The 26,637-nt window shown below is 40.7% G+C and overlaps 1 protein-coding gene across 1 annotated transcript in view; it reads left to right on the top strand.

The window, feature by feature from the left end:
* Positions 1-6,333, top strand: part of ETNK2 (ethanolamine kinase 2) — a 48,626-nt gene extending 42,293 nt beyond the window's left edge. The window contains exons 7-9 of the mRNA XM_075196062.1: positions 2,356-2,429; positions 4,356-5,859; positions 6,160-6,333. Of these exons, the coding sequence (XP_075052163.1) occupies positions 2,356-2,429; positions 4,356-4,428 (147 nt within the window). The 3' untranslated portion in view covers positions 4,429-5,859; positions 6,160-6,333. The remainder of the gene's footprint in view (positions 1-2,355; positions 2,430-4,355; positions 5,860-6,159) is intronic.
* The last annotated feature ends 20,304 nt before the right edge of the window (positions 6,334-26,637 follow it).

The raw sequence follows: 26,637 nt of genomic DNA, 5'->3' as shown, positions 1-26,637 counted from the left end.
CTTTATTACAAAGATATACATCTACAAATTATTTTTAAAGGGCAGTAGTAGTGTGGTGGCCAAATTGGATTGGAAATCAACCCAAGACTTGAATCACCCACCTCTGTCTCTCTCCGTCAGAAAGCCCATATTGTACATGGCCTATGTTAGTACGCCTTTTCCCTCTCTCGTACCGCCCCTCAAGTTGTAGGTGCCATTTTGCATGTCATTGCGTTCATTGGCGTAAGGTCCGTTTCTGAGCATGCACAGAGCTACGCTACGCAAATGGACATACAGCCAAAAATGGATAAGGCCATGTTTTTATACCTAAGTTCACAGCCAAGTAAGGTAAGTGAGTCTAGTAGCTTATATAAAATACATAAGTTAAACTTAAATTGTGATTAACTACTAAATATTACATTGTTATAATCCATGAGTATGGTTGGCAATATGATCAGATAATAGGGATATGATAATCGTATTATGAACAGGAATTTGCTGCGGAAGATGTATATAAATAATAATAAGTAATACCCTACATACTGTAAGTACCAAGGATACTGGGAGTCATGTAAATGTTTTATGCTCTATATTTAAGCATTGTGCATAGTGTATCATGCTTTTATAATTAAATGTATTAATCCCAAAATGGAACATTTTAGTTTATACAATTAGTGAAAAATAGAATAAAATGTATAGTACATATTCATGTCATCCCACTGGTAGTAATGATGTTTTTAAGTTACTTGTTAAATGTTAACACAGAATGAGGTGATTTAAGAAGAAGAATTAATCTAGACAGGAAAATCTAAATCGCACTGTGCTGTTGCTTCATGTTGTTTTTAGTTTTCCAATTCAATCAGTAGGGGATGAATTACAGAGTGGCTGCATTAAGCAGTGAGAGAGTGAGGTGTGGTATCCATGGTGTTATTGCACAGTGGGAAGTGTTTTTTTGGCTGGGGATTGACCAGTAAAAGTTCAGCATGTTCTTGCTTTAGACAAGAACGTCCTCCATGAGATCTGACACTGAACAAGGGGGAAGGGAAGTTCGGAAGGTGACCTGAACATCTCTTAAGCTCACAGTGACAAGTGGCAGTGCAGAAAGCACACTTGGGAATTGAAATATAATACAGTAATTGTTCATATTCCCTAAGAGAAGCTATTTTCTCTAAGAGAAAACAACTTCTATTTAACTTTAATCTACAATGCACTGCTAATGTATTTGTATTCACAGTATGTAAAATAACAGTAATATAAATAAATTTAATTGCATAGATAAGTTTAGTGCAGCAAAACATATTGATGTGCGCTCTAGAGGTGGTGGTCGTGTGTTAAAAAGGTCTGTATTTGCTGCACCACATTTATAACTAATACAGTAAGGGGTCTATTTCTTAATTAAGATTTTATATTGAAAATCTTTTTTCCAGAAATGTATTAGGAAAATGTCACTGGGGCAACTGAGTGATGCTCAAAACCCCAGTGATACTAGCTGGCAGCGGTAAGAGGACTTACTTTTTGCCAAGCCAGTTCTGAGACTCTCTATACATGCTTGAGCCTGCATGCTTGCATGTCTGGGCATGTGTACTGGCATCGGAAACCAGGACTTGGGCTTTCAGGTCCAGATTCTATTAAAAAATATATTAAAGTTAAAAAATAAAAGACGGTATTAGCAATCGGAGGCCATTGATGGAACTTGGTCCTTGGTAAATAGTATTGCATGGAGAAGCAATGCAGTAGGTCCCTGCGATGTCTACCCGTTGGCAATAACCTTTACTGGCCGAGGGCTTTGAACCAAATAAAGGTAATGGTAGAGTAATGTAAGTAAAAGAACTAGATAGGGTGGTGGGCTAGCGAGCAGAGGTATCCATAAGCTGTCACTCTGTGGGAGCCAAAATGCAACTTTTTGGTCGGGTAGGGCCTTAAATCCGATAAACTATTAACAGTGATTTGCACAACTAATGTATTACCCTAAGAATATAATTAAATGAATATACCAATTACCACCACAGTATTAATGCCTTGTTAAAACAGATCACAGTGTTTGCAATAGACATTAGAAAGGAGCAGAAGAGGGTGCTATGTGATTAGGTAGCTGAAGTTCACACCTAATCATGTGTGGATCTTACAAGTGTCACCCACCCGAAATCCTGGAAAATAGAATGATGAATGTATTCAATGTCAGGAGGTTGTCTAACACCTTTAACTACTCACCAGTGAATAAAAGTGGATAGGACCATTTCACTGTCTTAAGTTAAACCAGTGAAGGGCCTTGATATGTAACTCTCACATCATTCCACTATATGCTCATATATCCTGATCACATCAATGTATGTGAAACTTACTATATAACTATATGTATTTACAAATTTTTTGCAGGCATCTCACTTTTTCTGGGGTCTTTGGTCTCTCATCCAACACAGATTTTCAGACATTGACTTTAATTTTGCAGGGTAAGTAACTCATTACAATTATAACCTCATAGCCAAACTCAATAGATTCAAATAGATTGTGACATCTGGTGTCTAGATAGACTATTACACCAGAAGTGAATGAGTGATTGTCAATTAAAATGGTTAACACTAAGGAACCTATACCTCAACGTTACAAAAGCCAATACAAAAGAGAGCTGAGAGCCAGTTTATGTGATATGATAAATTATAGTGTGATCCATAAAGGGCCGGTGGTCTTTATTGAAGTGAACCAGTCACCTATACAGAATGGATGTCATTTATGAAGCATGAAACCACCGCTCGGCAGTGCAGAACAAGCTCTGGATCCACAATGCACTTCACATAGATTGATGGAGCAAGTTGGCTTGGTTCGCACATGGGAGGGGAGTAGTTGGGGGGGGGCTGAAGGTGTTCCTAATGCAGTACAGAGTAGGCGTTTTGATGTTCATTGTTTTGCAGAGAAAGATTATAAAAGTATGGAGAGGGCTTCTTCGGGCCTTTTTTATCATTTTGTTTTCTATACCTCTATGTTGTACATTTCTAGGTGCATTCCAAGCATCTGTTCAGTAGACACACTATTGTGAAAACCGTGCAGGCATGGTTTGTCTAATGTGAGTGTGGTTTTACATAAGTAATGGAATTCAGTGACAAAAAAATGTATGTGAACCCTTTGAAGTTACCTGGATTTCTGTATAAATTGGTCATAAAATGTGATCGGATCTTCATCTAAGTCACAAGAATAGACAAACACAGTCTGCATAAACTAGTAATGCATAAACAATTATACACTTTGATGTCTTTAAAACATTTACAGTGAAGGGTGGAAAAAGTATGTGAACCCTTGCACTTAATAACTGGTTGACCATCCTTTGGCAGTAATAACCTCAACCAAACATATCCTGTAGTTGTGGATCAGACCTGCACAACAGTCAGGAGGAATTTTGGATTATTCCTCCTTACAAAATTGTTTCAGTTTAGCAATATTTCTGGGATGTCTGGTGTGAACATTGTTTCTTCAGGTCATGCAACAGCATCTCAACTGATGGACCCTATACACCCTTTATATCAGTAATCTCACTCTACATAGGGATATCTTGTTTCTGCACTGCAAAACTAGGCATGCAGGTGTAGCTATTGCATACTTTACAAGAATGGCCCTCACTCCACCCAAAGTGCTTGTGCAAAGTTCTCCTCCAGAAACCCAACCATCTTACTACAAAAACCCATGCGCCATAGCAGAAATATAGGCGCACTCATACAAATCAAGGCCACACAATGGGAACAAAGCTGATTTTGCAGCATGCAGTTGATGTTTTATGCTTCATCATCATCACCATTTATTTATGTAGTACCACTAATTCCGCAGCGCTGTACAGAGAACTCACTCACATCAGTCCCTGCCCCATTGGAGCTTACAGTCTAAATTCCCTAATATACACACACACACACACACACACACTAGGGTCAATTTGTTAGCGGCCAATTAACCTACCAGTATGTTTTTGGAGTGTGGGAGGAAACCAGAGCACCCGGAGGAAACCCACGCAAACACAGAAAGAACATACAAACTCCTCACGGATAAGGCCATGGTCTGGAATTGAACTCATGACCCCAGCGCTGTAAGGCAGAAGTGCTATCCACTACGCCACCGTGCTACTTCATAATTATCTTGACTATGTTGACAGGTGTCATGTGCAATTTATGAATGAAGTGCAGCTTAGTCACCTGGCAACCTATTTTTCTAACTCAGATTTCAATGCCTCGATGTTTCACCATTTGATAAAACTTTTTATTGAGAAGTAGAACTCATATCAGCAGCTAATCCAGTTTGTGCATAGCGATAATCTGTTTTACTACCAAGTAGATGAAATTCAGCAGTCAGTAGAAGTGATTAATCATTTTCTTCTTTCTTGGTTTCATTGTCAGGTATGCTGCATTAAGGTTTAAACAGTACTATCATGTGAAGCCACAAATGTTAGCATTGCGGGTCAGGAAATAAATAAGAAATATGAAAATCTGGATATCAAGCACCCTGCTGCAGACCGTACACAAACCATCTGGATAATTTTGCATTATGGATTTTGCTGGAAATTGTAATTTTGATTAAAAAGAATCTTTGGCTTTGGTGCTGTCAGATATGCAGAAGACCTCTAAGCTTTTAATTGCTGTTAATCCAGAGTCTGCAGAATGTTCTCTCCAGATTCTCCTATAAACACACATTCATACTAAAAGAAACAAGCACACCTCCCTATTTTGGCAACACTAAAAAACTTTCTAAACCAAAATACTACCAATTTTGGCTGTAGGGAAACTGACAAACTCTTAAGAACAGAGTGTTTATGCCTGACAGAGTATTACAAGAGAAAAAAAGATGAGGTGTCACAAGTATATGATTTTATCTGGTGTCATAAGAATATTATTAAATGCATGTGTCCGTACGTCAGAACTCACCTTAATGCCCCTTTATTTTCGTGACAGCGCACATAGACAAATCACAAGATCTGCAAACAATGGTTTTATATGCAGTCATTGACATGGATGTCTGATGATGGCCTGAAATAAATCAAGGGACATCTTTCCAGCCACATAACAAAATTGTTAAGAACCTAGGTACACTTTCCAGCTTATTCATTGGGAAAATCAGAGAAGCAAATAGGTGACTGCGACGTGAAACTCACTATTGTGACTGCATGTGGTTCTATAGCAGAAAGTCTATAGAGTGGGGATGGCACTTGAAGATCTAATATCTCAACACTATATATTATATTCCATACAAAGTATCTAAGATCTGAGAGAGAAATTGCTGAAAAATAAGCTTTGTTGTAGATTTTTTTCAATAGCATTAAAACCAGCTTGCAATAAGAAACTATCAGCAAATGTTCCTAATTTAGATGCCAATTTCTTGGTGCAACTCCAGGTTTTAAAGATCTGTCTTTGGAAATTGTCTCTTCTTTTCAATATTGGTCAGCTGCTCATTGCCGTTTCAAGTTAAGCTTTATAGTTTTCTGAAGTGGAATTGATAAGTTAATGCTTATTGAACATCAGTATTAAATTAAAACTTTATCATGTTATTATGGATAGTGTAGTTCCACAAAAAATATATCCCGCATGCAATCATATTTTTACGAAGACAACAATCTTAACAACTTGTTGCATCCATTAGTAAAGCGTTGAGGAATATCCTGGTTCTATGTTATCAAATGTTAATGATGTTAATAAAATTCAGTGTTGAGTACAATTTTGGAAATTGTATGAGTGTTTTCTGGATCACAATTTTACCGTCACTAAACATGAAATAAACCTAAGTCATGGAATGTCAGCTGTATCTTTGTAAATCTGTATAAAGTTGTAAAAAAAAAAAACCATCATATTTGTACAAGAAAAACTGTGTAGCAGGAAATGAGTATGATAAGTTGTGCCTACCCTGGAGGCAGTGGCGGATCCAGGGGGAGGCGATCGGGGCGATCGCACCCCCTAGCAGGGGCTTGCTGCCGGCGGCTGCACAATATGTGCAGGTCCGCTCGGCAGTGACGGTGTGCTGCCCGGCTGCTCTGATTGTGTTTAAAACACAATCAGAGCAACCGGACATCACATTGTCACTGCCGAGCGGACCTGCATATATTGTGCAGCCGCCAGCAGCCTTGAAGTCAAAAAGGGGGCGGTGCCTAAATTGCTCCCCCCCTAAATCGCCCGGGGTAGGATACTTTTCTAGATCCGCCCCTGCCTGGAGGCTTAATTTTTATTTCAAGGTTATTTTCTGCTAGAGTTGCATATAACATTGTCATGTACATCGCCACTGGATGTTGAACTTAAACTGTGAGAACAATATATTGAAATGAAAAATTTTAACATTTACTTTGTTATGAAAATGAAATCTAAATAAAGTAAGAAACAACAAAAACCACTTGTGCCATATTTTTATTTTAATTGACTCTCATGTGACAGTGTATACACCCTGGAATGATTTCTAAACCTTTCATCTAAGATCTTTAAATATTTGACATAAACAGTATGTATCCCTTCTCATAGGAAACTAGGTCAATCTTACTCATATAAAGAGAAAAATAGCAGAGGCTAAAGTGATTTTGGATTCAGGTTCACGCTTATTGTCTTGCTTTATAAACCTGACTGTGTGGAGTTTGTATGTTATCCCCGTGTTTGTGTGAGTTTCCTCAGGGTGCTCCGGTTTCCTCCCACACTCCAAAAACATACTGCCAGGTTAATTGGTTGCTATTAAAAATTGACCCTAGTCTCTCTGTGTGTGTTAGAGAATTTAGACTGTAAGCTCTAATGGGGCAGGGACTGATGTGAATGAGTTCTCTGTACAGCGCTGCGGAATCAGTGGCGCTATATAAATAAATGGTGGTGGTGGTGATAATGATGATAGGCAGGAGCTGGCTAGTCCCATAATAGTCTACCCTGGGCTTTGTCCCTGGACTACCTGCATTTTTTTTTTTAAATTGTTCCTAAAAGTCTGCAGAGCCGAGTCTCGCCACCGGCTAAAATTTTCCAGCCAAAACCTGTATATAGGTTATAATCTGTAGTAAGGGAAACTATGTGGCAGGAAGGCTCTGTGGTGGCTCTGTGTTGGCTCTGAGTGGAGATACTGTATCGATAAACAAGCAATGCTGGGATGGGATGGGTGGGATGGGAAAAAGATCCCAATGGTGTGTAAAGGAGCAGCAAAGTGTAAATAAAACAATAATTTGAAGCACATATGAATTAACATATATATATATATATATATATATATATATATATATATATATATATATATATATAAAAATCAAACTGTGCACTTGTGCACATATATTTTGCTACCACTGTGTTGCTTCCTCTATGTAAGAGTGAATAACGGCATAAACGCACAATAGTTAAAGGTTTGAACCTACTGAACACCTAGGCCTAGATTTACTAAGCTGCAGGTTTGAAAAAGTGGGGATGTTGCCTATAGCAACCAATCAGATTCTAGCTTTCATGAATTTAGTACCTTCTACAAAATGACAGGTAGAATCAGATTGGTTGCTATAGGCAACATCCCCACTTTTTCAAACCCGCAGTTTAGTAAATCCAGCCCCAAAAGTCTTTGTTTCCATTGTCTGGATTGTGAGTGACGTTCATCTAAGAAACGGGACCTTCACCACCAGTTCAAGTTGAGTCTATAATGTCCATTTGTGTCATAGATAGTGCTATTGGCTGTAATGTTAGTGATGGTGGTATAGTGTTATAATGGCATTGGTGGTATAGTGCAGTGATGGGTGAGGATGCATAAGCACCAATTTTGGGTGTGCACATGCACCTCCTAGTGATGTCGGTTGACAGAAGTGATGGTGTGTGTGTGCAATAGGTTGCTGGATTTCTTCTTGTGGGGAAACTAGAAATACAATATAGTTGGGCTGTGTATGGGGCAGAGGGGTGATGCTTTAGTAGTGTGGTGTGAGCTGGTTTTAGGTGTTTACACCCATTAGGTGTAGAGAAACAATTGGATTTAGATATAATTACTAATGTATTTTAGTTAGAGTGGTTCGGTATGGCATGCTAATTTTGGGGTCCACGAATGGTATTTGTGAATGTAGTGCATGAGGTTTTAGAATGATGTATATTGTAGATAACAAGGGATGGATTTGCTATGTGGGTGAGGTGATTGATTTGTGATTAGTGAAAGCTCCAAAGATCTATATCTGTGTTTAGACTATTTGGTGCAAGTGTTATTAGTTTGTATAGCCAGTTGGCTAATAGTTGTGACAGAGCTTTTTGTATGTCACCTTTTTTCGTTTAGAGGTCGTTTTTGTATACCTATGAAGTGAAGTTGTCGATTTTACTCAGGTGTATCATTTGAAAGTGTTTTACTAGATTTTGTGTTAGTTTTCTTGTATATTTCCCACAATTGTTCTTCTTGTGAAGTGGTGTACTGATCTGTCCCACTTTGATCTGCACTGTGGGGAATGACGCTGCTTGCAGTTTGAGCTGCGGGCGAATCTGGATCAGGAATCCTCTGCACCCTTTTCGGTTGCCATCAAAACACAAGGGTGCTGCAATTTTAGACTATCGGTGTCGCTATTTGCTGCTCCCAGACAAAAATCTGGGTTCTGTCAGCAGGTGTTTGAGTTGGCTGTGGGTATTTCTGAGCGTCACACTGCAACTTTACCGCAGTGTGGTCAATATTTAAGGCAAGATGTCATGGTGCCGATCACTCCAAAGAGAGAAACACTTGCCAAGCCGCGTTAATCCGGAGAGGGTGGGTTATAAGGGACCCTCGGGACTGAAGCCCTTCCAGTGCACCAGGTACTGCATGGAGGTACATTATCCTGGGGTCAATGAGTGACCAGATGAGGTATGCATGGTGGCCCTCTACCTTTACTGCAGGTAGAGGAAAATGGGTCCTTCACCACCAATTTAAGTAGAGAGATGTGAAACACTGAATGGATCCAGAAGGATGGTGGTAGCTGTAGACTGTATGTTACCAGACTTATCTTCCAGGTGATTGGGTACAGACAGAGGTACTTAGGCCCCAGTTTGAATGAGGGCATCTTCAGGCCCATCCATCAGATCTGATCCGCAAACCTTTTTTGGTTAGCAACCACTGTCTTTAGCTACTCCTGCAGCATGTCCTGAGGACATGTCATGGGAGACAAAGCTGAATTTAATGGGTTGGAGAATGTAGAATCGTGAGGGGTGGTGCCGAGAACAATGGGTTGGAGAATTTAGAATCATGAGGAACTAAGCTGAAGTGTCACAACCTATGTCAGCTGTAACTTTGTCTGGTGCTCAGAAGCCCAGAATTACATATGTAATAAAAAAGACACTATAAAAAAAGTTTGCAGAATGTTAACAATCATATATATTTGATAGATTAGTAGATTAACTGGGACAAGGAAAGCAAAAGCGAGATTGAGTGTTATGTGCATGGTATAACATGGAAGTATACTTGAGGTGATGTCATGCAGGTGCGGGGCACACTCCTACATCTGTAAGATCCAGTCAGTGCAAGGCTACTTTGTCAGACTATTGAGTCTATATTATTAGTGTCCAACATACCTGTTACAGTTCCTACATACATCTGATCTGGTTTTTGTTTACCATCACTTGTTTGCTGCCCTTCATACTGACCCAGCTGTTTGATCTGACCAGTGCTATACTGATCTGGCTTCCAATTCTCCAAACGTGTCCTCAAAATTCATTTATTTATTCAAGAATATCACCTCTCCTTCTAACTTTTTGCTTCTGCTATCACCTCCACTCCACCACTCAGTGTCAACCTATCTGTGTCTACCCCTTCTGTCTAGGATGTAAGCTCTCGAGCAGAGCTCCCTTTCCTCGTGATACTACTATTGTATCACCCTCTGTACATCTAGGAGTAAATTTATCAAGCTGTGAGTTTCCGGCGGGTTTGAAAAGATGTTGCCTATAGAAACCAGTCAGACTCTAGTTATCATTTTGTAGAATGTACAAAATAAATGATAACTAGAACCTGATTGGTTGATATAGGTAACATCTCCACTTTTCAAACCCACCGTAAACTCGCAGCTATAAATATAAATTGCCCCCTTGGTTTATTTCCCTATCCCTATTTTCTTGAGCCTAATTCATATTGTACATTACCACTCTTATACATTGTCCCATAAATATTTTCATCTGCATTACCAAGTTATCTGTGTGTACTCTGTTAATTAGTAAATGGCTAAACTTTGTATGTTTGAAAAACACAGTTTTACAAACCACTACTTTACAAATCACCATCCATGTTTTTATGATGATCAAAATACAGCAAGATTTACTAAGCTGCTGTTTGACAAACAGTCGGGAAAACAGCCAGAGGCAACAGGCAGAAAAAAGATGTGGTTGTGAGAGGTGAGATTGAGCAGACTGCTGCTGTTTTAACTATCTTGCCATTCAGAACATAAGAGGAAGCACCATCTATAAATTATGGATCAATCATTATTTATTGATTAAATAATAATTCTAATAAACTTATGGGGTAAATTTTATTTTTCATTATATTAAGGGGACTCTATTATTGTATTATATTATGGGGGAAACATGAATATATAATTATAATAACTGTGCCATACTGTTTAAATTGCTAATTGGGGCAATAATTATTTATGATGCACACATAGTGCTCCCATGATTTAATAATATTGTCCCAATAATATAATGAAAAATTAAATTTGTCCACATAAGTTAATTAGAATTCATTTTGCACATTAATTAATAAATAATGATTGCTCTAATAATTTAAATGTCAATCGTGCCTCCTCTTATGTTCTGAAGAGAAAAGTAGCTCAAACAGTATGTTTGAGCTATAAAGCCAATCAGAAGCAGGTATAGAAAAACTGGTGGTTTTGACCAAACACTGTTTTTAGTAAATTTACCTCCAAGTTTCAGACAATTCTGCACATACCTCCAGCAGGTCAGACATTGAATGAACATTCAGCCTAATCAAAGCCAGTTTTCATGCATTCACTGGCCTAGAGGTGCTCTCATGTATACGACAGAAGTTGTGTGCACCATTATTGGTCTGTGTTCTATTTACATAATATTGCCATTAAGAATGGGATACCTTTGGACTCAGGAGGAGATGGAGATTACTGTGGAGGAACTAAAAGATCATGATCTGGAACCTTCCCCGTGGTAGAACACCAGAAGCTTCGAGATTATGTTATTCAACAATACAGTTGTAAGTGCAAAAGAAAAACCCATATTGTGAAACTGTATATTTCCCCAGTTTCTAAGAACTTTATTTATGTTTTCAAAGACAATATAATAACAGATGCCAGTAGTCAAAGAGGTAGCAGTTGCACAAGCAGGTAAGCAAATTACACAATGAGGATAAAATAACAAATAGTGGAATAGTAATTTTGAAAATAACAGACGGAAGTATTTCAAGAGCTATGGTCAACTAAATTAAACTGGCACAGACTAGTAGTCAAAAGCAGATACTAGTGCTTAAGTATAACTACAGAAGGAAGTCTGAAAAGTCCCGTGAGAGGTCTTTTTAGGTGGTTGAACTATTATAGATGAATCAATTAAAGCAGATTTGTGTGCATTTGTAGCATTTAAAATATTTAGCTTCATTAGGTACATCTGTACACCTCCACATTAATGCAAATAGTTGATCAGCCGCAAGGAAACATGATGTAGGTAGGCTACAGCAGCAAAAGACCACACTTCTATCAGCTAAGCAACTGAAGCAACTGTGTGATGCTATCATATCAACATGGTCCATAATATCTAAGGAATGTTTCTAGTACCTTTTTAAATCGATGCCATGAAGAATTCAAGTTGTTCTGAGGGCAAAGGGTGGGCCTACCTAGTACTAGATGGGTGTGCCACATAGAAAAAAATTGCCACTGAGTGCATGTATATGTGTGTGTGTTTAGATGTCTATACACATTTTTTAACATTAGTTATTGTATAGCTAAAAATGTACATACATATCAATCATCATCAACAGCAGCTATTTATACAGCACCACTAATTCCACAGCGTTATACAGAGAACTCACTCACATCAGTCCCTGCCCCATTGCAGCTCACAGTCTAAATCCCTAACATACACGCACACAGACTGAGTGTTGACAGATGCTTGTCAACTTGCTTAATCGGCGTCCCGCTGCCTAGAGATGCTTGCCGTTCTATACGCGTGCGTACGCCGAGCTTGGCAACTGTTACTTAGCAACATGACGCTGTTTATGTTTGCTATCGGTATGCAAGCGCAAGATTCCACGCTCCGTCGCCCTGCGACTTGTTAGCGATTGGGTACGGTTTTCCCGCTGATGTCAGGCACCTATCAGGGATCTCTTCCCTCTATTTAAGGAACTCACTGAGGCCATTTGCTTGCCAGATTATTTGGTCTTCTGCCTTGCTCCAGCGTTTGTTCCTGTGTTGCTGTTTATTGGATTCTGACCCCGGCTTGTTCCTAACTTCTCCTTTGGTTACCTATTCTGACTCTGAGTGATATTTGGTATTTACCCGGCTTCCTGACCATTCTCCTGCTTCTGATTTGGCTATATCCGTTCCTCTGCTTTGACCCGGCTTGCTGACTACTCTTTCATCCTGCATCCTGGTGGGCTGTCACCGCTGCCTCAATTGTTACCTCGCCAGCTGACTGATACTGAGGGCCGCGACCTGCACGTTCCTTGCAGCAAAGTCCATACCTCCTTGCGGAGGTTCCTGGTGAAAACAAGGGGTGTGCTAGACTCCGCGCCTCAGTACTCAGTAGCGCCAACTGCTGGCAGGTATCATCAATTCCACCTAGTGATTCTGACACCAAGAAAGACTAAGGTCAATTTGATAGCAGTGTTACGAGCCGCGGCGATCAGTGGCTCGTCCCTCCTGTTTGTGTCCCGGCTGTCATAGCAACAGCCGGGACGTCACTTCCAAGTTTGAGGTCCTGGCCATCACAGTGCCAACAGCAGGGACACTTTCTTTGACAGCCCTGCGTCCCGACATTAGTGGCAGCTGGGCGCAGGCGCAGAATAAATTAACTATGTATTCCCAGCCTCAGGTGGCTGATATAAACCATTTAGCCCTGCTTAACTCTGATTGGGCAGTCTGGGTATTTAAGGCAGGGCGAGCTTAGCATCCCTTCCGGTTATAGCATTCAATTTCCTGGCTGTTGACCTGCTCTTGTACTTTGTTCCTGTACTCCTGGATAGACCCTTCAGGGTATGAACCTTGGCTTGTTAATTGGACCGTGATTTATTGCTAGTGACCCTGACTTCTGCCTGTGACTCGGATATCCTGTCTTTCTGCCGGACCTGACCCTTTGCCTGGACCTTACCTTGCTGCCTGTGTTAGGACTCGCCGGACTCTCTGTCAGAGTCTCTGCATTAGTCTTGACACCATCCACTTGGTGTCTCACCGGACTCCCGCCTGCACTTCCTACTCTACGGGCTCGGTAACTCTATTCCTGGGTTCTCCCCAGCCAGTGCACATCTCACGACCCTCTGTTTGTCTGCAGCCAAGTCTGTCCCCACCACTAGGGGCAACAGTGAACAACAGACTTTCGGAGCAGACTTCAGGATTTGCTGTACTGGCTGGAGGGGTTCCTAACAGCCTGCTTGTGTCATTTGACCTCGACCTGTATCTCACTTCATTTTTCTCCTACCATCATCCCCCTGTGCTACGGTTCTGTCCAAAAGCTTGTACTACGCAGAGCATAAGACCTGGGGGCATCTAAGTACCTGTGAGGGCAACAAGCTCTACAGGAAAGGTGGCTGCTATAGGTGAAGACCTCTACCACCTGTTCTACAAGCTTATGACAATAGCCGTTAGCCGTGACATTATAACCAGCCAGTGAAGAATCTGGAAGAACTCACTTCCATGGATGAAAGCAAGACAAATCCTTCTCCAGCTCAGGTGCTGGCTGGTCAGATTGCAACCTTATCCCAGATGGTTCAAAGTCTCTTGCAGTGCTTATCCGCACAAGAAGAAGCTGCTAGAACCTCAACCTCACAGGTCACTATGGCACCTACTGTTGAGCCCAAGTTGAATTTTCCGGACCAATTTCTGGGGACAGAAGCCTGTTCCACAACATTAATGAAAGCTGCAAACTTTATTTTCGGCTACGGCCTCGCTCCTCCGGCTCCGAGCAACAGAGAGTGGGAATAGTAATTTCGTTCCTTCAGAGTTACCCTCAGTACTGGGCTTTCAGCTTGCCTTCTGATAGTCCCTCATATAGATCAGTGGACACATTCTTCAATGCCTTAGGTCTCCTGTATGACAATCCGGATTGGGTGGCTTCTGCTGAGTCTCACCTCAGGTCACTAAAGGAAGGCCGGCGCTCCAGTGAAGAATATTCTGCCGAATTCCGGCGGTGGTCCACTGACAGTGAGTGAAACGACCCTGCATTACGCAGACAGTTTTGTTTAGGTTTGTCAGACCAAATTAAGAACTCTCTGGTGCAATACCCTTCACCTACCTCTGTGTAGGGACTTATGCAACTCGCTATAAAGGTTGATAGACGCATCAAAGAAAGAAGAGCTGAGAAGGAATCACCTACCTCAAGTACACTCCTTTCTGTGTATCCTCCTAATATTGAAGCTGCGGAACCTATACAGCTAGGGACTTATCGCCTCTCTCCGGAGGAAAGAACTTTGAGACGTACCTTAGGTCTTTGTTGATACTGTAGAACCAAAGGTCACCGTCTTTGTTCCTTTCCCAACAAATCGGGAAAAGAACAGGCCTAGAGAATGTGGAAGAGGTTCATCTAGGTCTGCAGCTTATTTCTTCCAAAAATGCCTTATTAGTTCCCGCTAATACTGAATTTGAATCACGCTTGGATCAATTTTTTAGATATCGTCTTTACCAAGTCTTTTGGGATCGCTCTCATGAAAATCAACACAGCAATCACTGTTTGTGGTCTGGATAGAGGCCCTTTACCTGGTGGCAGGATTTACTACAAGACTCTTCATTCCGAAACCCTGTCTCTCTATCTCATTAATTGCCCTCTGTTCCACTGATTCTGGGTCATCCCTGGCTCCATCTCCATAACCCAGTTGTTGATTTTAGCTTAGGAGAGATTGTTCGCTGGACTTCTCATTGTTCTCAAACTTGTCTGACCCTGTCTCTTCAGTTACTGCAGCCCCTACTGGAACAACTTCCTCTCCCTTATCGTGAGTTTCAAGATGTGTTTTCCAAAAAGGCGGCTGACTCTTTGCCTTCACACCTCTACTTTGATTGCGCTATTGATCTAATTCCAGGATCTAAATTGCCTAAAGGAAAGTTATACTCCCTTTCTGGTTCTGAAACTAAGGCAATGCAAGGATATGTGGAGGACAATCTACAGAAAGGTTTTATTAGACCTACTAAATTCCCAGTGGGAGCTGGGTGTTTGTTCGTGTCTAAAATCGAAAAGTGCTCTACACCCTTGCATTGATTTCTGTGGATTAAACAAGATCACCATTAAAACGCATATCTGCTACCACTCATCTCTGTTCTGTTTGATCAACTTAGAGATGCTACTGTTTACACCAAGATTGATCTACGCGGTACTTACAACCTCATACGCTTCAGGGAAGGCGATGAATTGAAGACTGCATTCAACACCCAATCTGGCCATTATGAGTACTTGGTCATGCTTTTCGGCCTGTGTAATGCGCCCGCTGTATTCCAAGATATTATCAATGAGGTTCTCCATGATTTTCTTGGACAGTTTGTTGTAGTGTACCTGGATGACATCCTGATCTATTCTCAGTCTCTGCCACAGCATCGATTCCATGTCAAACAGGTCCTCCTAAGATTTAGAGAGCATAACCTCTTTGGCAAACTTGAAAAATGTGAGTTTGAAGTTCGGGAGGTGTCCTTCCTCGGATATGTAATCTCCCCCGATGGATTCTCTATGGCAAAGTTCAAGCCATTCTGGAATGGGTACGTCCTACTAATTTAAATACTATCCAGAGATTGCTGGGCTTTGCAAATTACTACTAAAGATTCAACCGAGCCTTTTCTGATTTGGTGGCTCTCATTACAGCCCTCACCCGCAAAGGGGTGGATCCCAGCAATTGTCCATTGGAGGCCATAGCCTCATTTGAAGCCCTCAAAAGGGCATTTACCACAGCACCTATCCTTAAGCATCTCAATCCAGAGTTACCATTCATTCTGGAGGTGGACACCTCTGAAGTAGGTGCTAGCATTGTCCTATTCCAGAGGGACCCCTGTAACCATAGATTGCATCCATGTTTTTCTTTTTTGCGCAAATTTTCTGTTGCTGAGGTTAACTACGAGGTAGGCAACCGAGAACTTCTGGCAATTAAGTGGTCCTATGAAGAGTGGCGTCACTGGTTGGAGGGAGCTGTTCATACGATTTCAGTCTTCACTGATCACAAGAATCTTTTGTATATTGAAACTGCTAAACGGTTAAACTCCAGACAAGGTCGATGGGCATTATTTTTCACTTGTTTTAAGTTTGTCATTACATGTAGACCTGGATCCAAGAATACCAAGGTGGATGCATTGTCTAGAAGCTTCATTCCTCACCAAATACCTGTTGGAGGACCGCAGCCCATTATTCCTTCTTCCATTATACACATTGGGTTGGCTCAAGATCTTGGTAAAACCATTCGCCAATTCCAGAAATTAGCTCCTTCAGAAACACCAGCAGGGTGCCTATTTTTTCTAGTTCATCTACGAAGAGCAGTTCTTTCTGAGGCCTACGAGAACAAGTCTGCCGGGCATCCAGGTATCTCCAAAACTGTTGAAATTCTTTCATGCCCTGTGTGGTGACCTTCTTTGTCCTCTGATGTCAAAAATGTTGTTCTTTCCTGTGAAGATTGCACAAAAAACAAAACTTCCAGAAGCTGCCCCTCAGGCCCGCTTATGCCCTTGTCAATGGATTTTTTGTGGATCTGCCCTATTCTTCAGGAAACAACAACATTTGAGTAGTAGTGGATAATTTCAGTAAGATGTCCCATTTTATATCATTGAACAAGCTTCCCAGTGCTCAGAGTCTGGCTGTACTCTTTATACAACATGTTTTCCATCTTCATGGCTTACCTGTTGATATTGTCTCAGACTGCGGCTCCCAATTTGGTGCCCAATTCTGGAAGTCCTTCTGTAGCCTCCTTTGGATTAACATCAGCCTCTCATCTGCCTATCATCCTCAGTCCAACGGACAGCCTGAAAGAGTTAACCAGTCTTTAGAACAGTTTCTACGCTTTTATACCTCCGAATTTCAAGACAATTGGTCATCTTTGCTACCGTTGGCCAAATTTGCAACTCATGTCATTCCTCCACCTGCATCTCTCCATTTTTTTTGCAATTTCGGTCCAACTCCTTGTCCTCACTCAATCATTCTGGCCTCCCTGAGATACGTTCCACGGCTTCTCATCTCAGGACTATCTGGAAGAAAGTCCACTCTACCTTACTGCAGGCCTCGTTCCAGTCTAAAAGGTTTGCAGACCGTTACCGAAGGAATTGCTCTTTAAAGGGGGTCAAAAGGTCTGGCTCTTCACTCGTGATATCAAGCTCAAACAACCCTGTAAAAAAACTTGGCCCTAGATTTATTGCACATTTTTCTATTATTAAACAGGTCAATTCTGTCGCCTTCAGGTTGAAGTTTCCTCGTTCTCTTTGGATTTTGAACACTTTCCATTGTTCTCTCCTGAAGCCTGCTATCCCTGCATGCAAATCTAGGCTCCGTTACTTACAGAGATCTCAGCCTGTTGTCTTGGAGGATCATCAGAGATTTGTGGTGGAAAAAAATCTTGACTCTAAAAAGGTCCAGGGACAAATCCAATTCCTGGTACAGTGGAACGGGTTGTGGCCCAGATGAGCGATCCTGGGTTCCGCGGAGGCGTTTACATGCCGGCAAGCTCGTTAGAGAATTTTTCAAACAATTTCCCAAAAAGCAGGACGACCAGGTTCTTTAACCCCTCCTCAAGGGCGGGTACTGCTATGAGCCGCGGCGATCCACGGCTCGTCCCTCCTGCTTGTGTCCTGGCTGTCATAGCAACAGCTGGGACGTCACTTCCGGGTTTGAGGTCCCGGCTGTCACCGTCGCAATGACCAGGACGCTCTTTGTCAGCCCGGCGTACCAGCATTAGTGGCAGCCAGGCGCAGGTGCAGAATAAATTAACTATGTATTCCCAGCCTCAGGTGCTGTGACAGGTAACACTGCTATATAACACCCTCCCCTCCTATTCAGTAAGCTGCTCATGTCAGGAAGACTGCTTTTAGAGCCCTATTTTATACTGTTATATCATGGGGCTGTGTGGTATAGACATACCAGTGTCCTAAATTACAGCATTTGCTTTTTCAGTTGCCATATCAGTGTATAAATGTGTCCTCTTGTGTTTGTAAAGGTTTTCTAAATGGAGATTCAGTGTAGAAATTAGTGTTATAGAAAAGGACGGTTCCCTGTAAGTTGGGCTTTTTTGGGGGCTTTTTAGGATTGGTTTGGGCTTGTTTTTCACTAAGTGGTTGCTTGTTTTTCATTTCAGAGTTGGCAACCCTGGTTGCGATGGGGACAGCAGCGGTCTGCCAGAGAGAGGGACAAAGAGCTGGAAGCCGAGTAATGGGGCCTGTATGCTGAGGGGAAACCTGAGCAGGGTGATTTAGTTGTTCTACAGGACTGGGTGTACAGCCTGAAGCAGTCTTGTAGGACCGAATATTCCCTGTAACCAGGAGTCATAAGTATACAGTAAGAGAAGACAACTTTCACACAGTTAAAGTTTGGCAGATTATACTGAATACACTGAATTATCCTACCCAGAAAGGAGGTTGTCAGAAAACAGTGACAGAAACTGCAGAGTATTGATATTAGAATAAGAACTGTAAGGTAGAGGAGTTAGAGACAGTCCAGCATTAGTGACCTACAGAGTCAGCCATTTTGTTCTGTTATTCAGCAAAATACTATAAGATAAGATATCTTCACAAGAGTCAGTCACTTGTTTATCTCAAGTCCAGCTAAAAATCCGCAGCTACACCTAATAGGAATACCCACTCTGGCTGCCCCTGCAATGCATCAGTAAAACTGTGTCTCGTCATATCTAACAGCGTATTAATGGTGTCAAGCGGAAGTAGTGCTCAGGACTGGCAGGTTATACAGTGTTTCCAGTTCAAGAATTAAAAAGCTTGTAAGCAGTTTTAATTAACATTTATGTGCACCATCAAAGTCTGGCCAGGGAAGAAACAACTATAATACATATAATATGTTTCTGAAGTAATAATAGTTTTGGATTGCCTTTGAAAGTTGCAGTTACCTCCAGTAGACACTGACTGTTAAATTGGAAACTAAGTATTGCATGTTGCATTTTATTGCTTAATGTGATACTGTGTTTGCCACAATTATCTTGCTAATTGTGCAGGGTGACATTAACTTTTCACTTGAAGAAAGATAAACTGCATGAAAGGGTTCTCGTAAAATAAATATACGTGTCATCATTGTGTATTGGGGGTTTGGGACCACCTGTGTCTCTGCTGTGGCGTGGGAAAAGACGTTGTTGCTGGAAACGTGTATCAAAGTGAAGAGAACCCATGCAAGGTAATTTCTCACAAACAACATACAAAGAGTTTCATACTCCTTAAAGGGTTTAACATAATTACATTAAAATACAGAAAATGGAGAGACAGGGGGCTGGAAAAATAGGGGGAAAGTGGGCTACAGAAAATGTGGCAGTGCTGGAGAAAATGTGGGGGGGAAGGGGGCAACAGAAAATGTGGAGATAGGAGGCTGGAGAAAATGGGGGGAGAGGGGGCTGGTGAAAATGGGGGAGAGGGTGCTGGGAAAAATGGGGATGGGAGAGGGGGCTATAGAAAATGTGGAGAGAGGGGGCTGGAGAAAATGGGGGGAGAGGGGGTTACAGAATACGTGGAGAGACGCTCTTGGTATGCCCAACATACCTCGGGGGCTTAACCAACACCTGTACAAATACCACGGGCCGTGCTCTAGGTCGGCCCAACCTACCTCCGAGGCTTAACCAGCAGCTGTACCTACACCACGACCCACCCTCCAGGTCGGCCCAACCTACCTCTGGGTCTTAACCAGCACCCGTACAAATATCACGTCCAGTGCTCCAGGTCGGCCCAACCTACCTTCGGGGTTTAACCAGCACCCATACCAATACCACGGCCCATGCTCCAGGTTAGCCAACCTACCTCTGAAGCTCCACCAGCCTAGTACCATACCACGGCCTACACTCCAGGTTGGCCCAACCTATCTCCGGGGCTACAGCAGCACACCCGTACCATACCACGGGCCCGTGCTCCAGGTTGGGCCAATCTACCTCCAGGGCTTAACCAGCACCCGTACCAATACCACGGCCCGCGTTCGATTTCAACCCAACATACCCCCTGGCTGCACCAGCCCTGATACCATACTATGGCCTGCACTCCAGGTTGGCCAAACCTATTGTCCTTGCTGTTTCAGCACCTGCCTGTGAGATATCCAGGCTTCGTATATTTAAAACAGAAGGTAACGAGACATCTCAACCAGAAAGTGAACTAGATCCAGGAGTCGTAATTGGGAGGGAGGGATGCTTGTCCTGGAGGCAAGAGAGCTACTCCAACCCCTCTCAGTTCTTTTAACCTATTCCTCTGTTCCTACCCTTTGTGACACTATCCCTGGTTATTATGTACAAACCTCAGCTTTTTTTTTCCCCTTGGGTTTAATTCATCCCTCAGTTCTATTTCTTGCAGTATAGTTAGTGAATATCTGCTAGTGAAGAAACAGAGGTGAGGTGTACATCTGTGGGTGGGGTGCTCTAACTGTGAAGCATTGTGACCAGCCCATAAAATAAAAAAATGTAGTCATGGGCTATTGGTCTCAATGTAAGTACACAAATAATAAATGAGAGACATGTGAAAACACATGACATCAGGGAATGGTAAGTAACATAGGAGACATGAGGCATAGGTGGAAGGACAGAGAGTGTTAATTAGACATAGGAAAGGTGGAGGACAGAGTAGATAGCATCATTAAATATGTTTTATATTGTATTATATGGTGTTAAAAATCATTTAAAATGAATTTCACAATATCAAAATCCCTCAAACTTTTGGGAGCCTAGGCACACTTCTAAATTCCCACTTTGACCTCTGTATATATAAATCCAGAGCAAAGTGGAAGGCATTTCTGCATTGTAAGTAAATTGCAGGGTGTCAGACCAGTTTGCTTCCATTAATGTACAATGATTAGTTTCTCTGCACATCAGAAGGTTAGTGCAGACTCAGTGATAAAACTAGTGCCAGTGGATGTGAGACAGAATCAGGAGTATTACACTGCAAACTGAGTTTGTCCTCCTTCATTGCACGTTGCCGTTGGGAAACTTAATAAGATAGCGATGGTTGCAAAATTGTAATCAGATCGGAAACCATCACAAAATTCTCATCAGCTAGAACATAAACTCGTTGCTTTGCAAGCTATCCCATTTTACTAAGAAATATGGAGCACAGCAGCATAGAGTTGCAGAAGGTGCAAAAGCAGTCATGTGACATTACAGCAATTAAAAAAAAATACTTTAGCACTCTTATTTTCTACTTTGTAAGTCACCAGTGTTGCTACAGTATCTTTTTACATATCACCCATCAGGAGCATTCAGCATACGTGAAGAATGTTTGGTTTGATGCAAAAATGTTCATGTTCTTTAGCAGCAAATATCAGCATGTCTTTCATTGTGTTGTTAAATACATTTGATTCATTTTACTACTCTCATCAGCACCTTACAAATGTATGGATGTGATACTTAGAACATCACTACAACTGTCTTACTTGATGCCCTAAGTATTGGGTAAATTGTGTGCCTGTGTGGACTACTTCTTACTTGGTTTACACAGGAAGACAGAGCCAGGAGGAAGCTCTCAATGACAAGATTATTGATGTCGCTCAGAGGATGCCGAGGTAACAGATTAATGTAGGTGGCATGCAATGTACATTTAGAGGACTGAAGGACTCATTCTATCCTGTCTTTGGACCACCAGTCCAGATTCCACCAAATTTAGATTGCAGACACTGGTTTGTGTTTTGTTGGAGAACAAACATGTCCAAGTTGCGGACAGCTGCCAACAGCCGGATTTTAAAGCCTGTGCACTCAAGCAACTGAAAGACTTCTATCAAAATCTTGAACATGTAGCAACAGCTGCCAGGCACAAACGATTATGGGTTACATTTCATTGCCAATGTTGTTGAGCTCTCTAGTAAAGGTAATCCCAACCGCCGGTATAAGCCTGAACTAATGAGAGAACATTTGATAAAATGTCTTGAAGAAACACCATTTACTCCTTTTTCAAAAAAGTCATCCATCCAGAAAATGAAAATGACCAGAAGAAGTGTTGGAAAGCAACAAAAGGATTTGCAGTGAGGATGTCGGGAAACAACTAGTAGAACATGTGGAATAGAGATCTATTCGATTATCAACAGTTGGCGTCAGTAGGAGAAGATAAACACCAGAATTAAAAGCCATGAGTTTAAAAAGGCCCTGTATTCTGGGCATCAGAATAATGAATATTGAATATTAAAATAAGGAGAAGTAAAAGTAAATGAGATGAAATTTAACAAGGAATACTGATCTATTAATACCTACAACCTTATTTATTAATAATAAGGAACACTGATCTATTAATACCTACAACCATATTCAGTTGAATAAAATGCCCTTGTTTTCCCTCTCCTCTGAAAAATATTTAAAATAAATCTATAAAAACATTAGTATTGTTTTCTGTTGCATGACAATTTATGGGCCACCTGCCTATATACATAGCCACTTGAGGTGGAGGCACTAGGCAGTGAATATATGCGGGTCCCACGCTCTCCCACATCATCAACCTGGGGAGGTTCCATTATGACTAATACAAATAGTTGGGCACAAATATGTAACAAATTTAGTAGCAATTCAGGTTTGGCTATCAGACATCCCTGTTTTGGGCGTTATGTTCCTAAATTATTTCAAAATACTCTCCTTCTCGCCCTCTTAGATATACCTCTGTCCTGCGTCTTGTCTAGTCTCTGGTAACTATCTCTCACTCCCACCTACAAGACTTCTTCTGTACTGCTCCCCACTTATGGAATTCCCTACCACATGCAATCAGACTTTCCCACAGCCTTCAAATCTTTAGACACTCTTTGAAACCCATCTCTTTTTTAGAGGTGACCTTATCCCCAATAATACTATTCACTCTAATTCACCCTCATAACTTTCTCAATCTCTGCTCTGAACTACATTTGCTCCTCTTGTTCCAGCTCTGCCCTCTTCCACTTAGAATGTAAGCTCTCTAATGAGCAGGGTCCACCATACCCTTTGTTTTCATGTCTGTGTTTATTTTGTCTACCTTGTACGTCCTTGTTTTATGTATGTACTGTTTTCCCCACTGTACAGCATGTTGGAGCACTGTGGAGCCTTACAAATCTACGATAATAATAATTATTATTTTGTTCCATGGCAATGTCCGATAAGTAAAGTTCAGTCTCCTCTTACAATGATGTCTGTACCAATGGACAGTTTAATGTGCCCATTTGAAAACTACACCTGGGACTCTCCACAACTACTAGCTGTGCTTATTTCTGATTTTCCACGTGAATCTCCATGTGTTTCAGAGACATCCTTCATTACCTGTTGAATTTATGATACAGAGAACTGCAAAGATCCCTAGATATGTCTTCAGATGCACCATGTTCACATTGCTTAAAAGAAAAAATATGTACAGGTATTGCTGCAATGCGGGTCATGTGGAGGGGGCGCTAGGGGTCACCATCAGGCTTTTTACATACATGAATGTTGGCTTAATAATTGTCCAGCATATTAACTAATTAGAAATGTATTCTTTTAATATACAATGTATACTAGCATGGACAGGACATCTTTATGGCTGCATATGGGAATTGATGGTCATGGTGTCATTGATGGTACATATTTTCTGCTGTAATATACTCTACCAGCATAGATGGTACATACTATATACCACCAATGAAGCATACTGCATACATGCATGGATGGGGTGCACTCATACACATCAGGCCATACTGGATTGGTGTGTGGTTTAAAATTGTTGTTGCCAAAACCTGCTACCTAACAATACACAACCAAAATTAATTACTTCTACCCCTGCTTTTTCACTTTACACCTTCTTTTTAGAAAACTATTTGCCCCTAGTTTGGAAAACAATGTATTTGTCAGACCTGTACTTTACACATTTGATTATATGGTTGTAGTACATACATTACATATTTATGATATGGAGTGATTCTTTTCACATTGGTGGTTTTATATTAATTGAATCCTTTCCCACATTACATTCATATTGTTATCTGTAGGGATTCTTTGGCTTTTATTGGGATAACAGTGTAAGATGGAAAGATCTCCACTTCTATCTACTCCAAACGCACTTTTGTCTTGTCAAGAAGTTCTATGTTACAAATCATTAATATTTTGCAAGGCAATGTGACTGTATTTTTAAGTTTAGTTAAAACAGTGGTTGAATGTGTATAGAAGGGGTTTTTGAATGTGGGAATCCACATTGTGGGTCTTCCTGTTATCATGTGACAAGTCCACAAAGATACTCCGGACAATGTCTGGCCTGAAACCCTCTTTCATTTTTCCTCGCATCCTATAGAGGTGAGAAGAAAAAGAAGAAGAGATTCCTCTACTAATAGGTAGTGATGTCTGGTTACACATGGATAAGAATTAAATTCTCCCCATAGAGTATGTACCTGATATTTACTCGATCATTCCACGTCAGTTCAACCAGGTGGGTCTACCACCCATCTCAGATTTTAACATCATTTTTTAGTTAAGAGAGGATGTCCAAAAAACTTTTTCTGACAAATATCTTGACTGTCTGACCATTAGTTTGCGAAATATTGATTTTTCAATGTATTAAACTATATACTAATGACGGCTTATTTATTCTAATTTATTTGATGTATCACAGGTGTTTATTAAGGAATCACCACAAAATGTGGGCCTCTAAGGTAACTTTTCCTTCCGAATCTAAAAATCCAAACCAAATTACTGTATTTGTCTTCGATTTTGAGGTACAGCAAAAATGCAAGCTTTTGGAACAGAGTAAAAACGCTAGGTTAAATCAGTATTAGCTATCTAATTTTTTTAGATGTTTAACAAAAGTATAGATTACTACCACAAAAAAAAAATCAGCATGGTACTCTGTTTCATAGTGGAGAAAAAAAAATAATGAAGTCGGCGTTAGATTGCTGTTGTACCGCATGTACTAAAAAAACCTTTAACTGAAGGCGAGTTTGTTAAAAAATTTCTTGCAGATGTAGTTTCCATCTTATGTCCAGTAAATAATAATCTGAAAAAAGAAATTGCTTCAGACCTTCAACTCTGACGCCACACATTTTAGCATGAAACATCTGAAATGAGTGATTCACTTGAATTACAGTTATATTCTAATGTATAAAAATGTGAGTATATTTGTATTGTACTGGACGAGTCTTGTGATGTACAAAACAAACATCAGTTCAATGAAGAACTCTTGATATTATACCATTAAAAGACAGAACCAGGGGCATCGATGTGAACTAAACACACTGACAGGCTTTACGGAAACTTTCAGCAATAGCAACAGGGAGGTGCATCTATGTTCTATGGTCGGAACTGTGAACAGACTTTAGGGGCTATACAGAGCAGACAAAAGGTTCTGCGACTTCAGGACATCGATCGGGAGCAACTGGTGTAAAAAGATGCATTTGAATCTCATATTGAAACCTTTCCAGGAAATAGTAAATTATATATGCATACATGCTTTCAACCACCTATAACTTAAGAATCTAATTGCTGAACTCAACCAAGGTCTTCAAGTTGACTTTCCGCTTCACTGTACCATAAAAGTGGCTTTCGATAGGTAAAGAGCTCTCTCATTTTTTAAAAAACAATCAAACTGGGATCAGGAGTAAACACTTATCATGTTATTAGTTAGTGGTCCTTTAATATTTTCCACATCCCTTCCTTTGTATATAAACGTAACACTCCTTTGTTTCATATAATACAGGCCAGATTTTGAGTAAACAATTGCACCACACAATGTAAATAAATAACATTTTCATTGTTTTGTCTTAGCAAATTATTGTAAATGATATAATAATTACAATGTATGTGTATACGCATTGTATGTGTTTATACTGAGTATATGCATACGTACAAAAGTAAACTTGGCTCTTTGCAGTATCTTTGGATATTTCTTTGGCAATTAGTCTCTGACTGGCTGATCACCCTGGTCTAGAAGATGGAAAATGTACTCTATTTCCAAATAATCATCCATACAGGAAAAGAAAACAACCTGAAAATGGGTATGCAAATAGCAAAATAATTGGCCATGAGGATGTCAGGACATCTCTTAGATCTACTCGATTATCAACAGTTGGTGGCAGCAGGAAAAGAAAAAGAAGTGAAAGACATTAGTTTAAAAAGATGCTGCATAGTTTCAAATATATTATTCCAGTGCTTCTATTGAACCAAGTTACCCAGATCTATTTCACAGTTGTGACTGGAGCACTATTAAATAACTTTTGGTAAAAATTTATTTAAAGCAAATAGCGCAGGGCACTTATTTATGTAATTGCACGTGCACTTATTTTTGATATTGTGTATATTGTGAGATAGGAAATCGTTATCTCTGAGACCAAGGTAGAAAAGTTGTTTTTTCTGTTTAACCTTGCTATAGGATATGCCTATTTCTGATATATATATCTGATACAACGAGCCTGTGTTTACCAAGCCTTTGGTGTACTGTGATGTGGGGAAATGGCTTGT

The sequence above is a fragment of the Mixophyes fleayi genome, chromosome 2, assembly GCF_038048845.1.
Source record: "Mixophyes fleayi isolate aMixFle1 chromosome 2, aMixFle1.hap1, whole genome shotgun sequence".
Lineage (NCBI taxonomy): Eukaryota > Metazoa > Chordata > Amphibia > Anura > Limnodynastidae > Mixophyes > Mixophyes fleayi.
The sequence above is the reverse complement of the archived record's forward strand: the minus strand, read 5'-3'. Positions and strand labels throughout refer to the sequence as shown.